General features: G+C 40.1%; 1 protein-coding gene across 2 annotated transcripts in view; it reads left to right on the top strand.

The window, feature by feature from the left end:
- LOC126035251 (protein mono-ADP-ribosyltransferase PARP8-like) overlaps positions 1 to 13,147 on the top strand; it is a 203,611-nt gene extending 190,464 nt beyond the window's left edge. For both annotated transcript variants that reach the window (XM_049793580.1, XM_049793581.1), the window contains 7 exons: positions 1,051 to 1,163; positions 1,330 to 1,402; positions 4,514 to 4,583; positions 8,376 to 8,452; positions 9,398 to 9,467; positions 11,950 to 12,034; positions 13,045 to 13,147. In XM_049793580.1, the coding sequence (XP_049649537.1) occupies positions 1,051 to 1,163; positions 1,330 to 1,402; positions 4,514 to 4,583; positions 8,376 to 8,452; positions 9,398 to 9,467; positions 11,950 to 12,034; positions 13,045 to 13,147 (591 nt within the window). The remainder of the gene's footprint in view (positions 1 to 1,050; positions 1,164 to 1,329; positions 1,403 to 4,513; positions 4,584 to 8,375; positions 8,453 to 9,397; positions 9,468 to 11,949; positions 12,035 to 13,044) is intronic.
- The last annotated feature ends 1,482 nt before the right edge of the window (positions 13,148 to 14,629 follow it).

Here is a 14,629-nt window from a genome sequence, read left to right on the forward strand (position 1 = left end):
GTGTTCCCTCATCTCCTCCACAAGATAGCTCCAACAACACAGCAAAGCCATCACTGCCAGGACAAAGCACATAGACACTATTTGTATTAGCACATTCCCACGTTCCTTCATTCTCCCCACAAGATAGCTCCCACAGCACAACAAAGCCATCAGTGCCAGGACAAAGCACATAGACACTATTTGTATTAGCACGTTCCCACGTTCCTTCATTCTCCACACAAGATAGCTCCCACAGCACAACAAAGCCATCAGTGCCAGGACAAAGCACACAGCCATTATTTGCATTAACATGTTCCCAAACTCAGCAAGCTAGAGATAAGCAAGCAGCTAACAAGCTCTGTGACCTGCACAGGAGCTTGCCACTTAATACCTAGCAGCTATAGAACACTTAGTGCAAAACTGCCGTTGTCGAGCCCCACGTTGGGCGCCAAAAAGGACTGTGGTGGGTTGACCCTGGTTGGATGCCAGGTGCCCACCAAAGCCGCTCTATCACTCCCCCTCCTCAGCTGGACGGGGGGGGAAATATAACAAAGGGCTCATGGGTCAAGATAAGGACAGTTTAATAAAGTGATAGCAAAGGTCGCGCGCGAAAGCAAGGAAAATACAAATGATGTTATTCTCTACTTCCCATCAGCAGGCGATGTCTAGCCGCTTCTCGGGAAGCAGGGCTTCAGTACACATAGTGGTTGCTCCAGAAGACAAAATGCCCCCCTTCCATCTCCCTTCACTTAGCTTTTATATCTGAGCTGACATCATATGGTATGGAATATCTGTTTGGTTAGTTTAGGTCAGCTGTCCTGGTTATGTCCCCTCCCAAGATCTTGCCCAGCCCCAGCCTGCCATTGAGGGGAGGGCAAAAATGTTGGCGAGACAGCCTTGATGCTGTGCCAGCACTGCTCAGCAGTAGCCAAAACACTGGGGTGTTATCAACACCTTTCTAGCTACTGATGCAGAGCACAGCGCTATGAGGGCTGCTATAGGGAGTACTAACTCCATCTCAGCCAGACCCAATACAACTTCTTTTCACTTGTACACTGTTATATTTTACAGCAACTGAAGTTTATGCACACTCCCCACCAGTTCCTACTTCTCAGCAGTCCACCAGCCAAAGAATCCAATTTCCGAACTGCTAAAAATCTCTACGGAAGTACCTTTGCATTTCAGTGAGTACATATATTCATATTAATCACAGGTTACCAAAATGCCATGCTATTTTTTTGTTCTTGCCGTTTGAGGTTTACAGCTGGGAATTTATTGTTTTAAAGGATTACTGATTTCATTTTGCATTTTACACTGTGGATTTTAATGCATTCTTTTTCACTTTTTCAGTGGTTCACATATTGAAAATTGGCATTCCATCCTGAGGAACGGCTTAGTTGTTGCTTCCAATACGAGGCTGCAGGTAAATATTAGACTAAATAGACTTTAGCTAACCTGTGCATGTTTGATTACACATTAAGCTTAGGCGAGTTTTCAAGGGATGTGGTTCTGGTAGTCATATAGATGGCAAAATAGGTGATTTCAAATACCCTCATGTTTCCTGGAAAAGGTACTTTTCTGAAGCAATTAAAATGAAATAATGTGTCTGCTAAAATGGCTAAAAAATCCCATCGGTGGAATCAGTGTTTCCTTTTTACATTGCACAGCAGCACCTCCAGGAGGCTTAGCTCGGTACTGCTTAAAAGCAATCTCGAGGATTAAAATTTAGAGCTACATAAACTATGTCTATGTTATAGGATCCAAGAGCATTCTAAGTTTACAGCATCTTCTCTTCTCCTCTGGTTTCCTTGGGAAGGGAATATGAGTGTACTGACCAGGAGGGAGCTATTGCAAACTTCAGTTCGGTTTCTCAGACTGAATCATCGGGAGACCACTATTGCAGAGCAAAGTAGGCAGTATCAGAGGGACTGGGGAGCTGTAATTTGGGAGTATTTTAGCATCAGGGTTTATACAGCTCTTTCCCTGGAGCTGAGTCCGTGATACCTTGGAGGAGGATCCCGGGGTGCAGACTAAGGATCAGGGAACAGAAAACACTGAAAAAAAGGGAATGGAAACCTCAGCTGTTCCTCTTAGTGGTTTGGGTGTTTTTATTACCATCTTTGTAAGATATTTTTCCCAAGAAAGCAGGATTTACACACCAAAATTCACCAAAGTAAAATCCTTTGTTCATGCTTATTTTTTTGTTCAGGGTTGAGATACTGGGAAGAGGATGAAGCAGTAAAGTCCTGTTTTATACAAGTAATCATTTTTAAATCTCTCACACAACTAGGGCATATCCTGAGTGCAGTTCATTCTGCTTACCTCAGTACCAAGCAGTCAGGAAAAAATATCTACTCACCAAGGATCCTATACAACATTGTAGGCTCTGGAGGAGTGAGAGCATGATTGCACATTCCTATGGGAGCTCTGGCACATTGCAGAGACAATGTAAATGTCATTGGGTCAGAGGAAAGAAATAAGGGTGAGCATGACTGAAGCCCAGTGGGCATAATATCTACCTGGGTAGGAGATACTCTGAGTTCTCATTTGTGCTCTAACAACTACTTTGTGTGTTTTCTTTAAAGACTTTTCCACATAAAGCAGTCAGTCCCTGGAGAAGAAGCAAAACCCATACTTCCCCCTTTTCAGACAAGAAAATGACCACAGCACTAATAAAAAGTGCTCAATTTTGTTGCTTAGCCCAAGCTCCATGACATAGAGCAGAGATGTTGGTTGTATTGGCTTTGTGTGGCAAGGTTTTGGTAGCGGGGGGGGGGGGGGGGGGGGGTGTTACAGGGGTGGCTTCTGTGAGAAGCTGCTGTGTCTGACAGAGCCAATACCAGCCGGCTCTAAGACGGACCCACCGCCGGCCAAGACTGAGCCAATCAGCGATAGTGGTAACGCCTCTGTGATAACATTTTAAGAAGGGGAAAAAAGTTGTGGGACAGACAGAAACGGCAGCCGGAGAGAGGAGTGAGAACATGTAAGAGAACCAACCCTGCAGACCCCAAGGTCAGTGCAGAAGGAGGGGGAGGAGGTGCTCCAGGCGCCGGAGCAGAGATTCCCCTGCAGCCCGTGGTGAAGACCCTGGTGAGGCAGGCTGTCCCCCTGCAGCCCAGGGAGGACCACGGGGGACCAGATCTCCACCTGCAGCCTGGGGAGGACCCCACGCCGGAGCAGGTGGGTTCCCAAAGGAGGCTGTGACCCTGTGGGAAGCCCACACTGGAGCAGGCTCCTGGCAGGACCTGCGGATCTGTGGAGAGAGGAGCCCACGGAGCAGGTTTTCTGGCAGGACTTGTGACCCCGTGGGGGACCCACGCTGGAGCAGTGTGCTCCTGAAGGACTGCACACCGTGGAATGGACCCATGCTGGAGCAGTTTGTGAAGAACTGCAGCCTGTGGGAAGGACCCACGTTGGAGAAGTTTGTGGAGGACTGTCTCCTGTGGGAGGGACCCCACACTGGAGCAAGGGAAGAGTGATGAGTCCTGCCCCTGAGGAGGATGAAGTGGCAGAAATAACGTGATGAACTGACCATAAACCCCATTCCCCATCCCCCTGCGCCGCTCAGGGGGGTAGGTAGAGAATCCAGGAGTGAAGCTGTGCCTGGGAAGAAGGAAGGGGTGGAGGGAAGGTGTCTTGAGATTTGGGGTTATTTCTCATTACCCTACTCTGGTTAATTGGTAATAAATTGAGTTAATTTTCCCCAAGCTGAGCCTGTTTTGCCTGTGACAGTAATTGGTGAGTGATCTCTCCTGTCCTTATCTCAACCCATGAGCCCTTTGTTATATTTTCTCCCCCCTGTCCAGCTGAGGAGGGGGGAGTGATAGAACAGCTTTAGTGGGCACCTGGCATTCAACCAAGGTCAACCTGCCACATTGGTGAAGAAGAGTCTTCCCTTTCCTCTCTTCTTTTCAGACAGCTGGTAGCTTTGTGGCTAAAGTGTAGTCCTGTAGTGATGGGATATGCATGTCTGAATTGGCTCAGGCAAAAGTTTGATTGAACCCATTCCTTCAGTACTCAGGCTGAACTAGTGACTGAATTTTTCTATAGCATATGAGCAGTGTTATCACCATCTCTTCATTTCTTACCTTAAAGAAAAGAAAGTCAGCAGCTGTGCTGATGATGATTCACAAAGGCTGGCTTAGGCTGTGGTTCCTGCCATGGTTTTCATGTGAGACACATGCTGAGCAAGCTCAGCCTTTTTAAGGCTAAGGTGTATTTGGCCATCTACAGAAGCACCCTCTGTAGGCATCCTCCATGGCAATGTTGGATTTAAAAACAGAAAATGCAATTTTTTTATATAAATCTGATGTAAAATTATCTTTGGGCATTTGAACATGGTTTCCAGAATATACAGTATCTTAGTTGTATATTCACAACATGATTTTTTTAAAGACTTCTTTGAACACCATTTATTACCAGACAATAAATTAGTGCAGTAGGGCAGATGCTTATCTACATGATGACCTGTGCCTGTCATTATTTTGTCCAGATAACCAAATTAATGTTAAGCAATCACTCCGCTCTTTTTCAGCTCCATGGTGCAATGTTTGGAAGTGGAATCTACCTTAGTCCATTGTCAAGCATATCATTTGGTTACTCAGGTGATATTTATAAATCACTCTAAAGTTGTAGAAATATAGGGGGGTATCTTAATCTACTGCTTTTCTTACTAGCTTCACTGTATACAACACTATAGTAAATTTTATCTTTGTAGGCCAAGATTTAATTTATTTAAGAAAGAGAAAATCTAAGTTCCCTTATTAAATACCTGTCCTCATTTTCCAAGGTATTGAGTATCTTGACACTGTGCTTGAAGTAAATAGTAGCTAATACTGGATGCTGTGTGTAATGGAGCAGGTCTTTCTTGATTATGCAGTGGAAATCCAACTTTGCATTTGTGATTTTTTTTGTCAGTATCTGCCTAAGCCCATCTAACATTATCTATGGATTCATGGGCTTTTAGGACCTGATCTGACAAAACAAATATTCATCAATAGACATGTTCAACTGTGTATGTTTAATAATATTCTTAAGTATTGCCATGTCAGGGTTACATAGAAAGTACAGGACTGTTTATTTTAACATGAGAAGGGGAGGGAACATAATTTGTCCCACTAATAAATCCAAAAGTGAGTGATGCAGTTTTCCATGTAAGAATAAAATCATAAATAGAAGCACAATAGAAACATGATACACCAATGTGTATATTAAGAAACTTTTGTAGAGATTTTAAATTACAGTGACTTTTTCCTTTAGTTATGTTGTATTTACCATTTCATAAAATCATAGAATCATAGAATGGTTTGGGTTGGAAGGGACCTTAAAGATCATATAGTTCCAACCCCCCTGCCATGGGCAGGTGTCACAACCCAGACTGGACAGACCAGGGAGTCCTGTTTAATTTGAAATTCCCTCGGGCTAAATTAAGGTGAAACGACACCAAACAATCAGTTAAAGATTTTATTCATGACAGAAACAAACTGAACTGGGGAGGCGTGGTAGTAGGTGGCAGGGTTTCTCACAACAGGAATTGGCATAAGACTACTTCTGTAAACTGTGTAACCATATACATCAATTCAGGGAATAAGGAGATCCCTCCCGTTGAGTCGCAAGGTTCAGAGCAGACCCCCTTGCTTTCCAGACTCCTCCTCAGAGAAGGGTCTAGGGGCGGCTGGATCTACTCTTAGTCCCAGACTTGGTCAATGGTTTATATCTTGAAATGGATGAGGTGTAGGGATTGTGGAAAAGGAAAGAGAGAAGAAGACAGAGAGAGAAAAAGGAAGAGAGAAAGATTTCACCGGTCCCGAGTCCAGCATTGGTTCAGTCAGCTGAGGGGTCCAGTCCCAGTGGGCTTGCGCACCCAGGGCTTCAGTTTGTGTCCTTTTATCATCCTTGCCCCTCCTTCAGGTGGGCACCCGAACTCGTCAGGTTAATGAACAGTTTGTGAGCCCTTGGGTTTGGGGGTCGTCTGTGGAGTAACTTCTCCTTCCCTGCAGACAGGGCCATTGTTTGATCTTTGTATCAGAACAGCTTATCAGAACAGGGAGCTGTGCACCCTCCAGCATGCCCTCCCCCTCCTGTTGCTGATGTCTGAGCTGATGGGCTTTTCACCTTGGTTCCTTGCTGTGCAGGGTTTGTCTTTAAGCAGAACTTGCCCCACCACAATGTTTGAGACATTAACTCTTTCAATCTCTCACAGCAGGGACACCTTCCACTAGACCAGGTTGCTCCAAGCCCCATCCAACCTGGCCTTGAACACTGCCAGGGAGGGGGCATCCACAACTTCTCTGGGCAACCTGTTCCAGTGCCTCACCACCCTCACAGTAAAGAATTTTTTTCCTAATGTCTAATCTAAATCTACTCTTTTTCAGTTTAAAACCATTACCCCTTGTCCTATCGCTACACTCCCTGATAAAGAGTCCCTCCCCATCTTTCCCATAGGCCCCCTTTAAGTACTGGAAGGCTGCAATGAGGTCTCCCTGGAGCCTTCTCTTCTCCAGGCTGAACAACCCCAACTCTCTCAGCCTGTCTTCATAGGAGAGGTGCTCCAGACCCCTGATCATCTTTGTGGCCCTCCTCTGGACTTGCTCCAACAGGTCCATGTCTTTCTTATGTTGGGGGCCTCAGAGCTGAACACAGTACTCCAGGTGGGGTCTCAACGAGAGCAGAGTAGAGGGGCAGAATCATCCTCCCTCAACCTGCTGGTTATGCTTCTTTTGATGCAGCCCAGAATATGGTTGGCTTTCTGGGCTGCGAGCGCACATTGCCAGCTCATATTCAGGTTTTCATCCACTAATATCCCAAGTCCTTCTCTGCAGGGCTGCTCTCAATCCACTAACGTTTGGGATTTCCCTGGCTCAGGTGCAGGACCTTACACTTGGCCTTGCTGAACTTCATGAGGTTCGCACAGGCCCACCTCTCTAGCCTGTCAAGGTCCCTCTGGATGGCATCCCTTCCAGCTAGAGTATCAGCCACACCACTCAGCTTGGTGTCATCCACAAACTTGCTGAGGGTGCACTCAATCCCACTGTCCATGTCCCCAACAAAGATGTTAAATAATACTGGTCCCAATACGGACCCCTGAGGGACACCACTCACCACTGGTCTCTGCCTGGACATCGAGCCATTGACTGCAATTCTTTGAGTGCGACCATTCAGCCAATTCCTTTTCCACCAAGTGGTCCACCCATCAAATCCATGTCTCTCCATTTCCTCACATATGAAAGTGTTGGTATAGTTGAATGTGTGTTTGTGTGCATGTAGATAAATTTAATTCTGAGAGTTTTAGTTATGCTTTCTGATTTTCAGTATTTTTGGTAATATCACGATTCATTTTAAGAGCTCAGCATTTTTTACTAGTATTTATTGAATTTTATTATCAGTAATCTCTAAATGCACTTTTAGCTTTTCAGAGATTACACAAGTATGGAAGCTCTTTAGGACTCAGTAAAAGTGCAGGTTGCAGTATCATTATCTAACAAAATGCCCTTCTTTTTGTACATTGCTTTGTCAGCTTCAATGTGTTTTTTCTCATCTCTACCTTTTTTGGTCCCTTCCATCCAGTCTCCTCCAGAAAGGAGACCTGTATTCCCATGAAGTATATAATACTTGATGCCAATAAAAACCACAGAGTCCTACACTCCCTGTTCCTTCAAGGACTTAAACTTCTCCATAATTCAGTCTGTGTTTGCAAACTGCCAAGAAGTATGGGATACTGGAAAAGCAAGGAAGCCTGTAGTAGCATACAATACAGGAATTTTATATAAACCAACATGAGGAATATAAGAGAGATGTAAGGCACAAATGTAGGTGTTTAGATTTCCGAGATGGAAATTGGATCAAAGGTGGCTGACAATTTAATACTTTTACCTGTAGATAAATTAAACCAAGGTAGACTTTAAAACTACCTTTAAATAAATTAACTACTCCTAAAAATTATTTAGACTTTTAATAAATCTAAATAAATTGTTAAAGATTAATATCTAAAGTTCTTTCTCTCATGATTTTACTGTCCCACCCACTGTAAATCAGACTGTGTTACTTCAAACTGAATAGGGTCAGTTAAACTCAAGACATGCTGACATGCAACTCTGTTAAGCAACCACCTAAGAGCATTCCTGAGCTGAATTCAGTGTCATTTAAGCTCATGTTTATCTGCTTTTGCACCTTCTTAATGCTAATTTGACTTTCCTAAGGTCTTTGCAACACATGCAAATGTGTTGGTAATTTGCAGGATTAAATCGAAATATTCTATGACAAAGTTAACTAGCTTTTTGACTGCTATGCAAAGGACTGTGATTCTCACTGTGCTACATGTTTCATTCTCCATACTTAACTTTGCTTATGAAGGTATTTATATGCCAGGGTATCTTACATGATTTTAATATTCTTAGGGATGAACAAGAAGCAGCAGAAGGCATCAGCTAGAAATGAACCAGCTTCAGGCAGTAAGGGCAGTAATACATCACAGGTACAGTACATGAACCATCTCTGCAAGATTTATGGGTTTATGTTTGGGAACTTGATAGCTGAAAAAGAGGTAATATTCCCTTTGTGAAAGCTAACAGTTTTATTTTATTGAATGAAATCAACAACTTCAGAGACTGCAACCATCAAATACAGCCCAACTGCTTTTAGTGACAATTTACAGAGTATACTGCAGGTCCCTGTGTACTTCTTTTCCAAGTAGTAGTATTTGGGAAGAGAAAGAAAATGAAATACATATTGCATTATGACCCTTAGCAAGCCCTTGCTTTCTGAGTTCTAGACTTGCAGAAGAATGATGTATAAAAAGGAATTGAGAGTGGTTATCACTGAAAAATGAGTAGCATTTCATTGATAGCAAGTAATTTTTTCTTTTTTATAGTTTTAACATATTAAACCATTAGAATTCTGCTTTATCTAAAGCAAATTCATAGCATCTATGTGTAGGGCTAAATTTTGAGAAAGAAACCTTACATCTGTCTCTATAGTTAACACGTAAAAACTACAGAATAAACTGGCTTTGGAGAGAAATTGGTATGTAACAGCAGAAGCCCTCAGAAATGAGAAGGCCAGTAAAATATCAGGGTAGTGGCCAAAGAATCAATGATCAAATTCACCTTGTAATTATTTTTTTTCTGATATCAGTTTGTTTGTCAGTAACACTCTGATATTTCTAATAAAATTATTCATTCTATAATAATTAGGAACTTTTCTTTCTGAATAAAGGAGTTCAAATCCCTCCTACGATAATAATAAAAAAAAATTTTAGGAATTCTTTTACATTTAGAAATACAATAGAAATGTTTTAGAAAGACTGCCTCTATCTTTGTTCATTAATAACCACTGAAAATAGCAGCCCTCTCCTTTGTTACTTTTTCACTCAGCTTGTCTTACTGCACTAATTAAGTTTTCTCATGTTTTTACATCTCAGTCACAGAAGAAAGGACAACAGTCACAATTTTTGCAAAGCCGTAACTTAAAATGCATAGCCTTATGTGAAGGTAAGCTGAAAGCTCTTGAAAAACTGTTTTAGTCATGGACATAGTGTTACTGGATGCAAATCAGTGAGACCTTTAGTTCCAGTACTGGTTGTTTTTAGGTAAGAGACTACTGGTAGGCGTACGGGTACTTGCTTAATAGCTGACCTTTATATTTCAGTTCAGAATGTTTCCTTCTTCAAACAAAACCTGTAACACATGCTGAATTTTCATGAAATAATCATATGCACATAGCAACTGATCATCTGGTCTATCTTTCAAATGTGATCATATTCCTAAGCCATCAATATAACCCAAGTCATGGTCTTTATTTGAAATAGTGACTTCTTGCAAGCTCTTGACAAATACATTAAATACCTACAAGTCAGAAAAAACAGCTTTCCTATTGAATTTCCACATAATTTTTCACTTCTCAGGCAAATATAATGTTCGTCTGGTAATGTCTGTTCTCTCTGATGGCTTCAGAAATTTTGTGAGTATGGTCATTCTTGAAAGACTTGGCTATTCTTTTAATAACTAATGAAACCTCAGCAGGTTTTGAAAACAACAAGTTATGAAATTTGAATAAGAATTGTACCAGTAATTGGTAATTAGTCTTATTGGCCAAACAAAAAAAAATTATATTAAACTCAGTTTTCCCTCCATTTTGAGCATTTGTTTATTTTTAAAAGTAAAAATTCAGACAGATGGCAGAAAAGATGTTATTTCAAAATGGAAGCTTTAAGCTAGACATGCTACTTTTTAATATATATATTTTTGAGAATGTTCAAGTGAAATATTTAATATGATTAAGGAGATGTCAGTCAACATGAAAACACAATTTGATCTGGACAGAAAAATACATAAGTTTAGTTCTAAAAATTTCAGAAGAAGATATGAAATGAATCTAGGGTTTACTAGAATTTACTTGGCCCTTAATGCTTGAAGTTTCTAAATATAAATTACATCTTTCCCAAGGACTTTTTCACCTATGTCATTCTTTCCTCACATTTATTAATGGATTATGGATCTTATAAGGGTGAATTTTAAATATTTGGTAAAGTATATTTTACATCATTCATAGTCACTTCATTTTTCTGTGAAAATAAGTGTTCAGGGGAGGTGGTTAATATAGATTTTAAATAAAATTAATTACAAGTGTTTCTTGAAATGAGCATTCGGTGATGGAGTTAAGTATTCTTTATTGCAGCGCTGGAAGCATGGGGGATCGCTCCTCCAAACGTGCTTCCCGGCTGGGACTAATTGTATAGGTTAAATACATGTCTTACATACATATTCATAGAATTTCCGAGAAATAATATACATATTCATTGATTTTCCGATAAGTCATTAGCATATGTAAATGCCCTTTACGCATGTGCATTGAAGGTCTTCGGTGGTCTTCTGGAGTCCTCTGGTGGTCTTCCATAGTCTTCCTCACTTGGCCGCTGTTTGACCCTTGTTGTATGAGTTTGCGCAGTACGATCCCCTTATGGGCCCCACAAACAACTTCTCTGCTTATCACCTAGCTTTTGGCTCAGTCATCACAAGAGACAGAACATATTTTCTTATCAAACAGAATACCTCCTCAAACAGGGCATGTTATCTTTACAGACACAGGAATCTTGTGCTTTATGTCCTTGGCTTGTCTACGTAAATCAACTTATGGAGACAGTCGTTAACCTTCTAACAAATTCCTGAGTCTTTTATTTGGCAATACACTGAGTCTAAACATACGTTCTATTTCTATATCTACTAGGCCTAGTGTCATTCCCTGCATCACAAGAGAAAAATGTTTGTTAAAAATTACAGTTCATGGGAGATACAGTATAAAAACTGAATATGCATTTATTCATGGTAGTGTTTAAATGAATTTATAGAAATCTTTTCAAATACAGACTGATAGTAAAGATTCTACCTAGCAATAAAAAGGTTTCTTTCCTGTGTTGTCCTAATTCTGCTGGTAAATAACCTATCATCAAATTCATTGTTGTTTTCTAAATGTTGAGCAAGTTTTGGCAAGCTTTGTGATCCCCTTGAGTCATAATTGCTATGCTAATTTTTTAAAAATATTTGGTAATATTGCAAATCCCAAATTTGTGGTATCTCAGTTTCAGGCTTTATCTTTCACATCTTATTTTTGGCTCAGCCATCATCAAACACAAATATCTCTGTTCCAAAGGCTGATTAGTTGACTCAGATGCTCCTTAATAGCCATTTAAAATCAGTTTTTAATAAATATACTTTTTCATTTTTCATTCCAATTAAGAACTGGCTCCCATACATCTGTGTTTTCTGGAAAATATAACATGTTTTGGAAACAAGGATCAAGTTCATCTCCCTGTTTGTACTAGCAGCCCACTTGGAGTCAACACTATGCCACAGACATTCAGTGGAAAACCACACACATTCCCAGAAGACTAAAGTGTTTTAAAAAGCAAATCTTTTAAAGCAATATTTTCCAGGCATGTTTTCATCACTATGAAATTTATTCTTTCCCTAATAGTGATAACTTCATCTGATCTGCACAAACATGGAGAGATATGGGTAGTTCCCAATACGGATCACGTGTGTACAAGATTTTTCTTTGTGTGAGTACAAAGCTTCTTTTAACATTCAACATCTGTCTATTCTAGGCCTTTTTCCCCATGTTCCCTCCAATAGTTGTAAATGAAGTAGATAAAAGATGTTTCTTCCTAATTCTATAAAGTATCACTTCATTTTTCCTTTATCTCTGTACTTACTTTTGTTAGGAAATGTATGTATAAGTTAGTGACAAAGGTTTAGTAGATGTTTAGTTATAGAATAAATGAATGGAGAGTTACTGATTTTTCCCACTCTATAGCATTACCTCATGTTACAGTAAGTCTATCCATGTATCATAAAATATCTCTTCTATTTGGGTGTATGTTTTAAAGCTGAGGAATTCATTAAAGGCTTTCTGTCTATGATGTGAGCGTTTCCCCTCTCACCTATGACTTGTAATTATATATCGGCATAGATTTCAGCCCTGCAAAGAGAGTCATGCAGACCAGTGGAGGAGCACACTGACTTCAGATTGACCAGCACTGGGAGTTTCAGTGATCAGGATTGCTTTATCCATGCAAATCCTTAATGCAGGCGAGTTCTCATAAGGAGAAAAACCCTGGAGGTTGTCATGGTGTCACCACTAAATGGAGGCTGACTTGTGACAGGAGTTTGGGTACTGCAGGCATTGCGGTATATTGTGCATGCTTTGGCACTAGCCTCGCATAGGGTGGTCTGGGAGCAGCTGCAGAAACAGAAACAGCCCTTTCCTTTATACCTCCAGCAAGAGAGAAGCTGCTAACATGCCTCGGTGGGCCAGGTGCCGGCAGAAGTCCCTTTTGGGTCCTAGCGGGTTATTCAACCTCAGGGTTTCAATGACAGTGGCAGCCCTACCACCCTTCACTCTATAGAGAGTTTAGGATCTCCATATAACAGTGAAGTGCAGCAGAGCATTTTAATAGGAAACATGTTAACATATGGAATAAACACTCTTGATTATTGAATGAAATGGGTTTGGATGTTTTTAGGTAGATTAATAAAACACTAATTTTATTTTCTGTACTCTTTTTTTTAGTTATGAAGACGGTCAAGTGGGTGATACAAGTATAAATACACAGGAACCAAGCATTCATAAAGAGATTCTTCGAGTCATTGGCAATCAAACTGCTACTGGTTAAAAGGACCACTCTTATTTAATTGATGTGATTTGGAAGCCTTCCTTGGTCTCAAAGCTGGATTTTGAACTGAAGAAGATGCAAAAAACTAATTTATAATTATTATTCTGAGCAAATTAACCCTTTGAATACTTACTGTTTTCTTACTTAGTATTTCTTATCTCATCAAAATACCTGAGATGGTATGAATTGGCAACTGTAGGGGTGCAAAGTCTATTAATATACTACAACTAATAATAATTAAACAGGCATTTGGGTTGCTCACAATAAACAGACTTTAAAAAGGAGTTCTGTGCTAATATTTTTATATTAAACTTCAATTGGAGGTTTTAGTACTGTATACTGGTATTTTAAATTTAGAATGACTTAATTATAAGCAAGAGAGAAGATTTTATAGTGGAGCACCTGTATTATGCAGGATCCTTTCAAATAAATAAAATATTCTGTATTTAAACACAATAAAAGGTCGTCTGGAACATGTCAAATTAAAGAGATTGGTTACCTGCAGCTATCTTTGATTATTTTACACAGATGCAGCTAGGATTTAGAGTCAAAGGTTAAAACAACAATACATTTTTTATTTAATGAGTGAAACAAAGCAAAAAGTAATTACTCTGATGGTGTATGTTTATTTTTCTTTATCTTCTCTGGAAACACTGTCTTATCCATTAAGTAGCTCAGTTGCATTTTTTAATTATACAAGCCTAGCAAGCACCTGGAAATCCTGAAGCTGTTAACTTCCTTTTTACAAATTTGGTTTTTATATACTAGATTTTACAGTTTCTTTAGATCAACAAGGTTCTTTAATGTTTTCATCTTAACTTCAGTGAGACTGCTCTGTGGTTAAATCTAGCCACATATTTAAAAGTACCTGCTGAATTAGGGCTTTTACATGACTGAGTTGATTTTTCGTACATCAGAAAATACAAACAAATGCAAAATTTTACCGATTTTTCTCTTGGTGAAATATTTTTATTCATTTATTCCGAAGGGAAAACAAATCAAATCAAATCTTTCTGTCCTTTAAACTAACAACTGTTTTTTCCAAGTGAGCATGATGGCAACACCAGTCTCCAAGGCATAAATCACACCCTTAAATATGGAGAGCAGTTCAACTTACGCATCTGTGCAATTATTACAGGCCACCTCAGAAAGCAAAAATAGACTGAATCCTCTATTATGTTATTTTCATAATAAAGATACTGAAGAGCCAAATAACAGCACAACAGAGCACAGGCCAGTGTTTGTTTCTTTTAAACAGAACTGCATTAGATATGCAGTAATGGGTGGTTCCTTCTTTCTGCACTCCCTTATTCCTTGCTGAAATTGAAGCGCCCTGCAAGTAAAATAGTGTTATTGGGCCTAGGAGCACATATTTGGAGATGTATTTTAGCATTCCAGACTTATCTGCTGGGGACCTCAGTTTTTCTGGGTTCACATCCATACTTGTAGACCCAATTCTGTTTGCAAATCCCCATTTTGCTA

Source organism: Accipiter gentilis, chromosome W (genome assembly GCF_929443795.1).
Source record: "Accipiter gentilis chromosome W, bAccGen1.1, whole genome shotgun sequence".
In the NCBI taxonomy this organism is placed as follows: domain Eukaryota; kingdom Metazoa; phylum Chordata; class Aves; order Accipitriformes; family Accipitridae; genus Astur; species Astur gentilis.